The sequence below is a fragment of the Astyanax mexicanus genome, chromosome 12 (genome assembly GCF_023375975.1).
Source record: "Astyanax mexicanus isolate ESR-SI-001 chromosome 12, AstMex3_surface, whole genome shotgun sequence".
Lineage (NCBI taxonomy): Eukaryota > Metazoa > Chordata > Actinopteri > Characiformes > Acestrorhamphidae > Astyanax > Astyanax mexicanus.
In genome coordinates this window covers 3,571,888-3,588,327 of record NC_064419.1, presented here as the reverse complement: position 1 = coordinate 3,588,327, position 16,440 = coordinate 3,571,888, and the positions used below count along the sequence as shown (strand labels likewise).

At 37.6% G+C, this 16,440-nt stretch overlaps 1 protein-coding gene across 2 annotated transcripts in view; it reads left to right on the top strand.

The window, feature by feature from the left end:
- bcap31 (B cell receptor associated protein 31) overlaps window positions 1–16,440 on the top strand; it is a 33,751-nt gene extending 17,311 nt beyond the window's left edge. For both annotated transcript variants that reach the window (XM_022670880.2, XM_022670879.2), the window contains exons 6-8: window positions 3,147–3,276; window positions 7,228–7,328; window positions 15,266–16,440. In XM_022670880.2, coding sequence (XP_022526601.1) covers window positions 3,147–3,276; window positions 7,228–7,328; window positions 15,266–15,304 — 270 coding nt within the window. In that variant the 3' untranslated portion in view covers window positions 15,305–16,440. The remainder of the gene's footprint in view (window positions 1–3,146; window positions 3,277–7,227; window positions 7,329–15,265) is intronic.

The window sequence follows — 16,440 nt, the reverse complement described above, 5'->3', positions numbered from 1 at the left end:
CTTTCCTGAGGACACAACGCAACCTTGTTCTGTTTCAAGTGATTTTGAACACTGCCCTGTTCTTCTCAGTCGTAGCGAATGGGCTTCGGGGGTGTGACTCATGCTAGACTGCCTGGCTTTTTTATTTGTTTTCATTAATAAAAAAAATGCATTACTGCACTGGAAAATAACTCTGAGACCAAATAAATATGTTATGGCCTTTGCTGAAAAATGTGTTTTGACTCAGTTTTGAGCTCATGATCTTACTTTTACTTCCTGGTTTAGACAAGTTACTTTATTTCAGTGACTCAGTTTAAAATGTGAAACTCGTATATTATAATTACACAGAGTGATCTATTTTAAGCATTTCTTTATTTTATTGTTGATTATCATGATTATAGCGTACAGCCAATATAAAACCCAAATATCAGTGTGTCAAGTCCTGCTGGAAAATGAATTCTGCATTTCCATAAAAGTTCCCAAGAAGAAGAAAAAAACAATATCTCTTGTAAAGCTGCTAAAATAATGCTGTTTTCTTTGTATAATATTAAAAAAAAGCATATGTAGTAAAAAAGTAAGAAAATAAAGTTGTTTTAATAAGGGGTGGGCGATATGGCCATAAAATAATATCATAAAATAATATATTTCGTGGTATTTTCATGATAATGATACTCTTGGTGATATGACAAAACAGTGAATTAAAACAAACAAAAAAAAATACAATTAATTTTATAATTTCATTATTGGCACACCCCTAACTGAGATATTGAAGAAATTCAAGCATTTTATCAGATTTGTAGCAGAAGTCAATGACTCAGAATGTCATGATACTAATAAAGCACAATAAATATCTCCATATATCCAGGATTAAAGTAAATTAAATTATTCGGCACAGGTATAAATGTGTCTTTAGTAGATATACAATAAGAAATGAGAACAGTGTAAATTTTATTTTGCTAAAAACAGCTTAAAAAAAAAAAAGTCCTACCCTGATGTGATAATTAGGGGTGGGTGATATGGCACTATATTTCAGGGTATAATATTGTTCACGATATTCAGAAATGTTGGCAATATTATTGCATTCGATATGATATGGCACACTCCTAGTATCAACCTCTATGGGATCCTCATACATTTCCAAATACTTGTGTTTCAGGTAGTGACCTAAATATATGGAGCTCAATCATCACTTGATTTTAAGCTTCAGCTGCTCTCAGATTGCTCAATTCTTTTGCTCAAGCTTTCACACCACTTTCTCAACATACATGACTGTGATCCAGTATGACTTGTGTGTGAAACAGGCTGATTTCGAAAGGCCAGAAGAGTTCAAGGTCAGGCGGGCAGTCGTGCTTTAGGTCCTGTTTTATGTTCAGCCATTCTTTAAAGTGCTCATTAAACCTGAGGGAAGTGGTGTTGAGACTTAAATATCACACCGCAGCTTCTCACACAGCGATTGGGAAAGAACCTGCCCTTAAACAGTGAAAGGTATACTTTTAACATGACTGATGTTTGAAAGGGTTATTAATGACCATTAGTTCCAGTGTAAAATAATCCTGCGCTCATGTCTTGTGCTTTAGTCAGTGTGCTATTGGCTAGCTGTGATGTACAGCATGTTTCAATGCACATTCTTGCACCATGATCCAAAATGTTTACCTCCCATTTCAGTGAAATTGGGTTCAACACCTCACTAAACCAAATCCTGTGTATAAGAAAAAAAACGTCCCTTAAAGACATTTATTTGTCATACGGGCAACTCTATCACCTTTTATTCTGTGTAACGACATTCGCTGTCTCTGCTGCTCCATGCTATTTACACACTGAGCGCAGGATGTGCAGCGTTCACTGCATGCAGCCGCGTGCTGCACGATCCATTAAAAAACGCTGTGTTTAAAAGCACAGCGGCGAATTTTCAGCGTTCTGTGTTAAAGCAACTTCACACTGCACAGGTATTATACACGCTGGAACACAGAATCTTCTTGCTATTTTTACTTTCTTGTTACTGCGCCAGACAGCTCTGACCAATCAGAAGAGACGATGTGCTTGCATGGTTTGTTGGTGCACATATTGGTGTGTTTAGGATTATGCCTGTGTGAAACCAAACCAAACAGAGGGGGAAAACACTCCCAAAAAAAACAACTCTTTGTTATGTTAGCTATCTAGTTAACCTAGCTAACCTAATTAGCGATTGCTATGTGGTGTCCCAATATTTGCTCCCAAATAGCTGTAAACAACCTTTACGCCCAATCCCATTTCACTCCTTAGCCCTACCCCTCTGTTTTGCACGTGCGCACCGAGGGGTAGTGGTGTCCAGATTCTAGTAGTTAGTCTCTGCTAGTAGTTTGTCTCAGTAGCTAGGTAGCAAGCTAACTTCCCCGTTCCACCTTAAATGGTGCAACAGACGGCAGGGGCTGCAGCATTTAAGGTAGAACGCTTATTTCAGCTCCAACTCACAGAGAAATTATAAAAATGGACAATAATAATTAATTTCTCCACCGTTTCCCCCTTTCTGACGAGATACAATGCCTATTTACAAAGTTATTTAGTTAACCAGCAGTAGCAGCTAGCTTACTGAACGTTAGCGCTCCTGATGACTTGTCGGACGTAAAAGGAGCTTGAAGGGTTGTTCCAATTCTTAGGGTAAAGGATTCCACCCCTTCCTCTTGTAACTCTGTTCCAAGGGATAGGTTACTCAAAAAACAAGGTGTAGCGGTAAGTGGTAGGGCCAAGGAGTGAAATGTGATTGGGCCTTGATATCCTTTTAATAACCTTTAATATAAAGTGGCACATGTTAATTTGAAGTGCAAAAAAAATCTTTGGTATTCTGCCTTTGGCCAAATTTGTAATTTTCTTCAGTTTCAGACAAAAATATTGGTGTATCCCTACTTTTTGGACATTAGACAAGTCTGGTCTGATAGACTGTGTTTGGGTTATGGGAAAAGTTGTGTACATCCACTGACTGTGATCTAACAATAGCTTGAAGGCAGGGCATTTTAACATGAGTAATTGTTGTGATCTATTGATCTGATGTAGCAGCAAGTCCACATGCACCGCTGATGTTTGACCTTAGACCACTGGTGGTACCGCAGGGAGCATTCATAAGGCCGGCTGGTTAACCCTCACTGATCTGTGCGGTTCTGCTGGCTGTGTGTGTGTGTGTGTGTGTGCAGAGGCTGAGGGAGGCGGGTCTGGAGGTGCCGGAGGTGGGAGGCAAGGCCAAAGCCAGCGCTGAAGAGGAGAACAAGACCCTGAAGGGAGAGGTCAGGCAGCTGAAGGACGAGCTCGACGCCACCAAGAAAGGTATGATTCATCTCCACCAAACCCCCAACTCCCCCCACCACCCAACACACACACACACACACACACACAATCTGCAGCAGTGGTGGTAAAAGAAAAATAATGAGTCCAGACACATACACACACCTGCACACAAACACACACACACACACACACACACACGTACGTACATACACATACGGGGGTAACAAGAAAAGGTGTGACCTACGTCAGTCAGGTGTGTTTAATGAGGAAAGGTGGAGGGCCGTCAGCAAGAACGGGCAATGTGTTTATTAATCACTGCCGTGCTGTTTAGAACAATTTTTCTTTTAATAGTACAACAACACCACCGGCTATTTTTATTGCAGCTGTTATTAATATTACTGCTACTACAATTGCTTATATTAGTGTAATATTACTGCATTTTTCCATAGTTAGTATTAGTGCTTTCACTATTAGTTATATTACTTTTAATACTACTACTCCTATGGTTACTGTTGTTACACGTACTGTTACTACCGTACTGTATTACTACCATTACTAATGATTTTGTTACATTTACTCCTATAACTACTACTACTACTACTACTTTGTTTGCAGTTGTTACACGTCCTGTTACTACTGCACTGTATTACTACCGTTACTAATGATGCTGTTAAATTTACTTATATAACTACTACTAGTATGTTTACAGTTGTTACACTTACTGTTACTAAGGTACTGTATTACTACCGTTACTAATGCTTTTGCTACATTTACTTCTATAACTACTACTACTGTTTCCAGTTGTTACACGTACTGTTACTACCGTACTGTATTACTACTGTTACTAATGCTGCTGTTACCTTTACTTCTATAACTACTACTAGTATTAAAGCTATTGCAGTGGTTTCTGTTAATAGGGTTATCATTATTATACTACAGTTATCGTTATTATGACTACGGTTATAGTTACCATTAATAGTGCAACAATTACCTTTACTATTACCACTGTTACTGTTACTACTATTAACATCAAGATTAATTAAGTTTCTATTACCTGTTACTAATGCTAATGCTAATGCTACTTCCATTACTGTTATTTTTTTACCAACATTACTGTGATTACTGTTTTTAAGAATATTATGGTATCACGATATGGATATATATATAAATATTTTTTTATTGTATCAAAATGTTTGGCAATATTATTGTGTACGGGACACACCCATATAATGGAGCACTTATTCTAGAGGTTCTATAAATAACCATATGCAGCATCTCCATACGCAGAGTACAGTTTTTTATTATTATTATTTAATTTTTTGTCAGGGGACTAAAACAATACAGATTTGAAACTATGATTGATATGGATGTAACTGTGCAAGCTGTACACTGACTTCTCTTAATGTCTTTGTAGAAATGTGAGGTGTCTAATCACTTCTGAAAGATACTGTATAAAAAACATTCCTGATATTTGAAGTCTATAGTTTACCCAACAAATTAAATTAATCTAAATGTTTTTTTTTTATTTGCTATAGAAACAAAAGCTTTAATAAAGAACCTTTACTGAGACTCATGTTTTATAGAGTATTCTGAGTTAAGTTCAGCCAAAGGTTCGGTGGAATTTTGGCCGATATGTCAATTGGGTCAGATTTTATGTGTTGACTGACCAGTGCAGGAAAGGCTACACTGTGTAACATGCTGGAGGCTGGGGCATGAGACTTTAGATGGCTTTAGATGGGATGCTGACCCCATGCATGCCCCAAATACAAGACTGGAGAGGAGCTGTTCTCCAGGAGCTGTTCTCCAGAAGCTGTATGTTTGCCCTCTGAGTGCACTGTGTGCTGCTGAGGGGGAATGGGCAGAGTACACACTGATCAGGCAAGAATAAACTCTCAAAAGTCAACATTAGTGATACAGCCTCCATTCAGAATACCTTGCACAACTCTGTGTATGTACCAATACTTGTTTCACATCCACACGTACAACACACACACCCGTACACAAACACACAGCGTGTCTGTGTTTGGCCCCGGTACCGCAGGGGACCGTGGGCAGTTGGCATGGCCCGTTGTGTACAGTCTAATTTGGGAAACTTTGCTCTGCGGCTGGAACAAGTTTGGGTTCGGCCCTGACCCACAGACCTCATTACTCGCCGGGTCTCTGGACAGTGGTCAGTATCCAGAAGTGGTCAGAGTAACTGTTCACCTTGTTCCCTGGGATGTTTTCTTTACACCCCTCCACAGGTTTGCTGACGTCCTTGGGATTTCTGCCAGTTTTAATTAATATGACGGTTCTGTTTACAAACCAGGCTTATAATAAAAAAAAAATCCAAATCAAGCAGCCCCTTTAGAAACTTAGTGGGCAGTAATGCGTAGCTTTCTGCTATTGGTCCTTCTCAGGGGTTGTTTTTCCCCACAAGTATAGATTCTGTAAAATGTCCTTATGTTATGTTATAACGATAAATTTGAATTGCAAGACTTTATTACATATTATAGCCCCTTAAACTCTAGTAGGTCCAGTAGCTTGGGATCAAAGTATTTGTAGTTTTATAATAGTTACAGAATAATTGCTAGTTGTTACTAGATAAGCCTTAGTGGAAAAAGGTAATAAACTTCAGCTTATGGCCTGTAAATAGCAGGTGGTAATAATTAAAATGCTTTTTAATAACTACAAAATAAGTAGATTTGTTATGCGCTTCTGTTCATTTAAAAAGAACCCCTAAATGCCATAATTATGTAATAATTTCTTATTATTGTAGTGTAGAGAATTCTCAACTATGGAGCTTACAAATGTCAGGGCACCTGAATATCCCTATTATATAAATAATCACAGTTGATTTTTGAAAAACCTTTAGATGAATGTACCCACCCAGAGAGAGCAGGGACATTTGTGCTCTCTCAGGGCTTCTGCAGCCGATGGCAAGCTGCATGATCTGGATTCAAACCAGCCATGATCTCCCGGTCATAGTGGCAGTTCTTTAGACTGCCTTTTATTTTTTAACTATTAATTTAATTTAATAAAAAAATATGTAATTTAAGTAATATATAGTTATATATTATGAGTAGTACCTTGATATAACAGGATTGTTTAGTGTTGTGTTTCAACCCTGACCTCTAGATGGCAGTGGTAGTCTTTTGTTTAGATTCCAATGTTCTGATTGAACTAAAAGAAAACTTGTGGTTTCAAGTGGTCCAGTGGGCTAAGTGCTGACACTATAATCGGGAGATTGCTGTTTTGAATCCTGGTCATGCAGCTTGCCATCCGCTGCCAGAGCCCTGAGAGAGCACAATTGGCCTTGCTCTCTCTGGGTGGGTACAGTAGATGGTGCTCTTCTCTTTCCCCTAATCAATCCTAGGGTGATGTGGATCAGCACAAGGCTGCGTCTGTGAGCTGATGTATCAGAACCGAGTCACTGCGCTTTCCTCCGAGCATTAGCGCTGTGATGCTACTCTGCAATGCTACAGCATCAGCAGCAGTTCAAAAAGAGGCCGAGTCTGACTTCACATGTATCGGAGGAGGCATGTGCTAGTCTTTGCTATACCCTCCTGGTGTTGAGGCATCCTTAGTGATAAGGAGAGTCCTAATAAGTGGGTTGGATAATTGGCCTTGTAAATGTGATAAAAAAATATCTATATAAAATAATAGAAATGTTTTTGTTTTTCTTAAATGTGATTTGAAAAGATGTGTCAAAGTAAACGCCATTCCCTATATCATGATTATCGTTTAAACAGGATCTTGCCTATACACAGCCTTAATATTAGCCTAGACGATAAGGCGTGTTAAATTTTTCAGAAATAAAAAAAAAAACACAAAGTGAAGGTTAGTTGATGTCTGCATTGGGAATCTGATCTAGAAAACCTGTCTGTTTTCAGCCCACACAAACAGTACAAAAAAAAGGAAGCTGTCTGTGTAGGCAGCCATTTGTCATTGTTGGCTATAAATAAATATCTTGTATTTTTGACCCGCCTGCTTGTTTTCGTTCTTGTGCAGCCCTGCAGAAGTCGGACAGTGATGTGAAGGCCATGAAAAAGCAGGCGGAGAATCTGACCGTGGAGTATGATCGTCTGCTGGAGGAGCACGCCAAGCTACAGGTCAGTACCCAATTAGAAACCCAGTTATTGGGTCAGGTTTATATTACGGTACAGCTGTTATATTATGGTTCAACCATAGTTGACACCATGTGACACTTGTGTGGTGCTTTGCTGGACGTGAGCAAAGCTTTAAAGGCCTTCCAACACATCTTTCTACATCCTGCAGACTTCTGAACTTCTTAAGGTCTCAATCTTAAATCTCAATCAATACATCAAGTGTGCTATGATGAAGGTACACTGCCTCCAGGGCCTCCCATTGGCTAATTACTGCATGGGTGATTATGTTTCAGCTGGCAACAAATTGATTAACTCGAATTGATGCAGTGAGTAGCTTCTCTTTTGTTAAACAACCATGTGGAACAACGCTTCCTGTAGTCGTAAAAAAAAATATGTTGATCTGTTTGAGAGAGGTCAAATTATTAGCATGAATTAAGCAGAGAAAACATCTAAGAGATGCTAAACCACTAAAATTGGGTTAAGAACTGTTCAATGCAAAAACAAAGGTGGAAGGATAGTGGTGAAACCTCATCTTTAAGAAATGAATGTTCTCTGAAAAAAATAAAAAAAATAATAAAAGTGATTGACAATAATTTGTAGTAAAATTTGTTTATGAACAATCAAATAATAAAAAAAAACACTAGAACTAAGGGATATATTGAATTGTAACCCCTCTATCGTGTTTGTTATGTACAGGGTTCATACGGTCATGAAAACCCTGGAAAAGTCATGGAATTTAAAAAATGTTTTTGGAAAAACAAAAAAATACCCAGAAAGTTTTGGAAAAGTCATGGAAATTTTGTCTAGAAATATGTGTTTCCTTTTATCGATGGAGAAAATATATTTTGATCCAGTTTTTTAGCCCTACACAATTGAGCTCTCATTTTATTATTGAAGACCTTGTGTCTGGTTAATTTTAGACCTACTAAAATCAATTTCTATTATAGTTTAGTCTGCATTGATGTTTTAAAAATCGTATGGTCGTGAAAATTTGTCTTGAGGCATGATAAAGTCATAAAAGTCATGCAAATGAATGGGTAAAAAGTGTATGAACCCTGTATATATCGAATTGGATCGCCAAGTTATTTCCAATACACAGTACTAGTAATTAATAATTGTGACAGGCCTTCTGCAGATATGAATTATGGTAGCCGTATTGCATATTGCTCTGAGACAAAAGGTTTCACGTACTCTGTCCATATAAACCTACAAACCTGCACACTCGCACGTACGCTCAAGCCGCCACTCCCATAATTATCACAAGGAAAATAGAGGCAGTGACACGCGTTCACACTGATTTATCATCATTCTCGTACACATCATACTCGTTTCACAGCCTAGTGCTTCTGTTACAACTTTCACCTTCCCTTGTGACTAGCAGGTGATTTAAAACTGGAATTAAATGAAACAGTTGCTCAACCATTGTGGTAAAATAAGTGCACAGACATGGCATTTCTTTCTTTCATTTTCTGAGGATACTTCCACAAGCTAAGTCTTTTTTCACACCTAATGAATGACTGGATTTGATGCCCGGTAGACTTCCTCAGTAAGTCTGCAAGTTGAGGAAAGGCCATAGGTTTTGGTTGGGCAACAGAAGACTTTAAATGCTTGAGACGACACAAAATACACAGACCTTGCACATTTGAAAGACATCTGTAGGTCCTTTTAAAGTTTTTAGTGGTGGTGTCACATGGTGTCATATGATGTGCTTGGTCACAGCAAAGCTTCCAATAAAGTGAGTTTTGGCAAAACTGTTATGTTGGGGCAGCAGTAACTAAACAGTAACTTAGTTACTTTAAAAAAGTAATCTAATGACTGATTAGCATTTTAAAAAGTAACTTAGATTAACTTTATGGATTACTTTATTTTAAAAGTAACTAAATTACTTTTAAAAGTGGGTGGGGGGGGAATTAGATTACTCTTTACTGAAAAAAAGGGTCAGATTAGAGTAACACGTCACTGACATCACTGATTACTATAAATAGAAGTATAAAACACAATTAAAAATAACACAAACTCACACATATATAGAAGCAGATCTCAATAAGGCAGGAAACACACCTTCCTGACTACGATATAAAATTTGAGGAAATGTAAAGTAGAATTATAGTTTACTTAATGGCTTAGACAGTTAATTAGGTTTACACTCATTAGGGTTGCAGTTGTACAAACTGTTGTCAAACCAGACTTCAGACACACACACACACACACACACACACACACACACACACACATACGCTACACTCACATTCACAAAACTCTGCAGTCTCTGAATGCAAATACCTGCCTGGTGCTTTAGCCTATCAGCGTCCTGTTTGCATAAATAAGCCTGGAGAGCCCTTATGTGACTCAGCTCTCTGTATGCAAATACAAGTCTGCAGAATTTCCAGCAAGACGGAAAGAAGCAAATTTGAAGATGCCCCTCCCTCTTTCAAATTCGCTTAATTGGAACGTTTTAAATTGTTAAGTGCAAGAGGACCAGCAGAGCTTTCAGATCTCAAATAATGCAAAGAAAACAAGTTTATATTCCTAAAGTTTTAAGAGTTCAGAAATCAATATTTGGTGGAATAACGCTGGTTGGTTTTTAATTACAGTTTTTTTCATGCATCTTGGCATCATGTTCTCCTCCACCAGTCTTACACACTGCTTTTGGATAACTTTATGCTGCTTTACTCCTGCTGCAAAGATTCAAGTATTTCAGTTTGGTTTGATGGTTTGTGATCATCCATCTTCCACAACTTATGATTTTTAAGTGGTCTCTTATTTTTTTTCCAGAGCTGTATAATGGAATATGAGAACAGTGTGAAAAAAAAAGTAGTACCCTGATGTGATAAATAAGAGTGGGTGATATGGCACCATATTTCAGGGTGTAGTATCGTTCACGATATTTTAAAAAGTTGGCAGTATTATTGCGTACGATACGATATGGTACACCCCTAATGCCATGAATAAATTAAATTGCAATATTGATATATTGCCCCACCTCTATACACCTTTATCATCCTCCTACATTCTCTCAGAGCCTCATGACTTTTCAAGAACTCATCAAATGTGACTCACTCACTGCTCTCAGCTCAGCTCTTACACGTACAGTCAGATGTCACATGCTATAAAGAATCCGGAGCAGCGTTATTTATGATCATGTGATAACATGCGCTATAAGTCTTTATATTAGTAGTGAGAGAGTGAAGAGTGAGGAGTGAGATTCACATGCTTCACTGTGAGCGTGGTAAACATCTCAACTCCACTTCATGGCTGAGATAGCATAAACAAGCAGGCATTCACCACTCAGAGCCAAGCCCATCATTTAGCCTGTGCATTCCCCAGAGGACTGAGCGTGAGCTTCTCAGCAACGTGGTAAATATGGACCGGGGGGTGAATGAATTACAGCTGACGTTAAAAATTAATCACTTCTATTGGAAAGGTTGTGATCCTGATGACCTTTCATGTTGCCCGTCCTGCTAACGCTTCCACTACAGACAGAGGAGTGCAGAAGGAGGCTGCATAATGCTGGTTTTATTTACACTTGGTTCTTAAAAACTTGGAAGCATGGACGTAGTCAGTGCCATGGTCTTTAAAGCATTGGATTAAAATGATAATCAACTGTAGTTTATACTAGGGGTCGGCATGAAACATCTGGTCCGAGAAGTTGTTTGAACTATAGTGAACGTTACTGAAAAAAAAAAATATATATATAAAATGCTTCTCTGGTGAGCTTTTGTTTACATGCCTCCCCTGTCTCTCTGTTCCACTCGCCGTGACTTTAGTTTCTGTCAGTTCTTGTTTTTCCGCTCGTTCTTGGGCTCCCTATCTCCTTATAAGGGCATTTTTTTCCGCCCTTGTCCCAATTCACTAGCCGGGGCAGAGGTTGTGTATTGGGCCGCGACCCTGACCCTTACACAGGTTTGATCCTGCAAGAGGACCGGTGTGTTTATTTATTTATTTTTTCCTTTCTTCTTGGGTTTACCTGCTTTGAAATCAATTGTTCTGCGATTGGGTTTAACAACCCACTGGGCTGGAGAGCTACTAGTCTGTAGGACTCCATCCTCCATTACACTTAATTTTCCAAAATCCCCTGATCTAAACCTAATCAAATAAGATGATTTAAGGGTGATTTAAGATGATTAGAGATGAGCTGGAACTTCAAAGCATGGAGGAAAAGCAGCAACTATTGTTCAGCACCTCCAGGAACTCCTTCCTTCAAGACGCTGAGAAAACTATTACAGGTGACTCTCCTTTATGAAGACACTGAGATTAAAATAGTTCTCACTGTAAAATTTTTATATAGTCTTCAATATTAGATTTTCAATATTAGTAAACATTATATATATATATATATATATATATATATATATATATATATATATATATATATATATATATATATATATATATATATATATATATATATATATATAATATAGTTTACACTGACCACCCACTGTCCTTTTAATGCGTCCCTCTTTCAGAACGGTCAGTACTCTGACCTGCAGAGACCCATGTCTCAGCCCTGCTGCTCAGACTGCAGACAGTTTATTACTTGGCTCAGGGCAGGTGTGTGTTGGTCACTGAGACAGAACAAAGCTCTGGAAGTGCCTGCAGGGGGGATCTGTGAGACTGTACTAGTGTAACATTGGTTACATTGAATGTAATTGAGCGTACAAACCTAATAGCTGTAGTTTTAAAGGTTAAATCAGCCACAGTGAAGGACGTTTCACATGTCGCCTGTTTCAGCCCTCTGGACATACAGGCCTTTCACAGATTAGCTCTGTGCTTCAGCTGATAGAGCTGCACCAGTGAAGTCTGTAGATGAAGTAAGATCAAGGCAAAACGATAATCTGAAATATTTAATTTTTGCAACAATGATAATTAGCTTGGTGCTATGACAAAACATTAAAAAGCTTTAAAACTACAGCCTAAATTTCCTTTGGGATAAATAAAGTATCAATCTATCTATCTATCGATCTATCCATTATATTTATTTTTCTTTAAGTATCTACTACTGCACCAAAATAAATATTATAAGTTTTATTTGGGATAAATATGAGTTTTACACATTTGGTAAAAACATAAATTCTAAAAACATAAACAGTAACTTACCAAGACCCAGATTGTGTGTAAAATAATAGTAGTGTGACAAAATAAACAACATAACTGAAATAAAGTAATGTTGTATCCAAAATATACCACAAATCTAAAATGCAGTATATTAATTGCATATGAAAATAAATACAGTAAATAGCAAAATAAAAACAATATACAAAAATGCTAACCGACAGCTAACAGGCACCTGTGTTGAATAACACTTTGTTAATGCGTAATATGAAGAAGAGAGATGGTATCCAGAGAGAGCAGAGCCAGTTATGCTTTCTTGGACCCTGAACACACATGGCAGTGAATCACCAGGGATCGAGTTCACCAGTCCCGGAGGATGTGGCAGCACTGGCTGGCAGGAAAGATTTACAATTTCAGCAGTTGTTACTGGTACACTAGATGGTGATGTATTAGATTTAGACCAGAGACATTAAAACGTTTTCATCTCAAGGCCCATCTTGGCACTTTTTTGAGAATTTGCCATCTTCATTTCATGTATGCACCATAGAATCAACATCAGCACATACTTCAGGTTTATTACATGTTTAGAGTTTTGAGTTCTAATTGGGTTGAAAACAAGATTCTACGCAATTTAAATTAGCTTTTTCAATACCTATCCTCTCCTTCCTCTTTTAAATAAATCCTGAAAACAATTACAAATATGCAACTTGATCACTTAGTCACATAGGATGCTCCTAGGGTGTGACATTTCGTGCAGTGTGTTTTTTTTTTTTTTTTTTTTTTTTTGTATTGAATTTTTATTTATTTTCCCCTAAATTGTCTAATTTTTAATTTCTGCCTTCATCTCTCGGAATTTCTTTTAACAAAAATCTTGTGGTATACTTTAGCCTGCTTTGCTTACCAGGAAAAATCACAATCACAATATAAATAAATACATTTTTCATAAAATTCTCATAGTGAGGGGCAGTAACGAAAAAAACTACAAATAGTACCAAACTATATATTTTACACCCAATTATGTTTTGAAATTTAGCCTCAAATGGTCAGGAAATTTAACTGATAAATGTTACACTGACCCATAAGCCTATATTCCCTGTCACACCCAATTTAATCAGATCAGGTTTGATTTTGGTGTGACTCGTTTTCACAAAATATTGAGTAATTCCAGTTTTCCAGTTGCTTTTTGCCCAATGTCTAGTTTTGGGAGTTGGCAATGGTTTCCTACAAAAGATAATATTTTAAAAGATCATTTCCTGAATGGGATGAGCAGCGTATGAGTGGTACAGGAATGCTGTGGGCTGCATGTTCATGTATTAACAAATCAAATCAGTATTTAAGGTTAAGATTGACTGAAATGTTGTTGCAGTAGTGTACAGTAGTCAGAGGGCAGTGCTGGATGGTCTCTACACCTGCTGCTGATCTCTGCTTTTGGTCTTTTTACAGCTCCTGTAAAACAGTTCCTCAAAATGTAGCCCTGTGTGGTCGTATGTAAAAATAAATAAGTGAAAGTGCACATGGGGTAAAGGGGGTCCTCTCATGTACACCAGCGGGGTGTAAATCTGCAGCTGTCTTTAGACAGCGGTCGTTAAGTGTTCTTTATGGTTGCTGAGTGTGTGTGTTCCTGCCTGTCAAACGCCGGACACGTGAAAAGGGGATGACCGCATCGACAAACGACAGGGGGAAACAGGACCTCTAGCTATTTAAAAAGGCCATGTGTATTTTTACCCTGCATATTACTTAACCTTACATGACATTTCGTATGCCCAAGGTGATCTGTACCTTCTAGAATGTTGGGGATGCACTTTATTGATATGGTATTTATAGGCTACTGCAGGTGTGTTATCAATTCAGGGAACGACTATAGATTTTCCTTTTAAATGTAATTCATTAAACCTGTATGATGTATGATGTATTTGAGTGGTCATTTTAGGCCTGCCTGTGAAAGTTTAGCATCATATAAATACTGTTACATTTGGTCATTTTATAGAACAAAAACAAAATAATCACTTTTTTCCTGGGCATTTTGGGAGTTGTGTGTGTTGTGGATGGTGGCTGTCTCTATGTATGCAGTTATTTTTGTCACGGTTTTCTAAAAGAACTCCGCTGGCACGCTGTCCTATATACAGTATAAAGCACACTCTTGGAAATAAGCTTCAGATGTTACATAATTCATAGAGATATTTGGGAGAAGTTACATTTTACAGAAATGTTAAAAATCACAAATGTGACAAATTGCATTTTCCAACATTTCTAAAAATGCAAGGAAAAAAAAATAAGATCAGTATTCCAACATTTTCTAATATATAAGAATATCATTTGTATAAACTAGCATTTTCGAATTCCAGCAGTTGTATTCCAACTGTTTTTTTTTATGTAGCAAGTCATAATAAAAAAAAAATAAATAAATAAATAAATACAAATGGCAGAATTTTAACAGTTCATAAAACTAACGTTACAATTCCAACATTTTTAAAGCAGTAAGATTCCTGAAAACTATCATGTCACAATTCCAGTTCTTCTTAAATCTGTAACAGGTTAGAATTCCAACATATCTAACCTGTAACGTCTGACTATTAATGTCACAATATTTCTGAAAGTTGCTGCATGCTGAAATTCCGACATTTCTTGTAACGTGTTAAAATTCCTACAATTCTTAAAGCTGTAATGTAACAGAATTCCAACATTCCTGAAAAATAATAGAATAATTCGGACATTTCAAAAAAACAAAACAAAAAACAAACAAACAAACAAATAAATGTGTGTGTGTGTATGTTCAAAACAGATATCACAATTCCAGTAGCTGTTTTTATAGTGTAAATAAATTGAAAAACATTCATTTTAGACGTTTGTCTGACACAGTCTCTCTGTGTGTTTGTGTTCCTCAGGGGCAATTCGACTCTCAGCAGGATAAGAAGTCGGACTGAAGGAGTTGCCCTCTTGCATCTGTCTGCTTCACTCTTCCTCGTTGACACCAGGTCCACGCATCACATCCTGCTGCTGGATTTTATCGTACAGGGTTCGGGAGCGTTCCTGTATGCCTCACTGCTCATTACTCTGCGTCTGCAGACCATAGCAAATGTGTGATTTTCTTTCTTTTCCTTTCTTTTTTTTTTTTTTTGGTTTAACAGTGTGCCCTGCTTGTCTTTCAAGTTAAAAGTAGTCCACAGTTTATTGTTTTGTTTGTTTGTTTGTTTTATCTTCTAAATGTGAATTCAGTTTCTTTACAGATATGCTTTATTAAATATGCTTTAAATCCTTTTTTTTTTTTTTTTTTTTTGCATGTGAGGGAGGGGAGGGGGGAGCCTCATAACGTTTAGCATTTTAATAAAAGGACGAACATATTCTTGTGGATCACATGGAAAATCTTTATGATGATCCCGTAAAAAATACAAATATTCGTAATTTATGGTGGGTAACAGCTTTATCTTGCAACACATTGAAATATTACTCAGTTTTACACAAATTTCGTTGTTTAGTTTTATTGTTTTGCTTTAAAACAATAGTTTTGATTACGGTGGGTTAGTGTTTATTGTATAAATGCCTGGGTTTGGTTATGGAAAAGCAGTGTGGGGGTTTTGGTGTTTGGATCTGGGTTGCGGTGAACGTTTTGGAGGCGTTGGTGAATTCGGAGGCTTCTCCGTTTCACTGCAGCCATTCGATACTGTACACTTTCACTGAGCACGGAGGAGCTTAGTTTACTCAGCTTACTTTCTTTCACTCACCACGTTTGTTCTTTCCTTCCGTTCAGTCCCTTTTTTTTTGGTTGCCAGGACCCTTTTCTGCCCCCCACTGTAGGAAAATCCCACCTTTGCTGGAACAGCTCTGTTTTTTACGCTGTAGAACCAGAACACAGAGTGGAGAGACGAGCTTGTTCCAGTTGTGACTGGTTTATTCCACTGACTCATCATATACAGAGTGATATGAAGCAGGCCAAGGCTGCAAACAGCCAACCTGGCAGCATCTCTGCGTGAATGGTCAAGCAAGCGTCCACAGCCTGGATCGTATTTCAAAACATTGCTACATAGAGCTGTGTAATTTAGTGTTATATATATATATATAT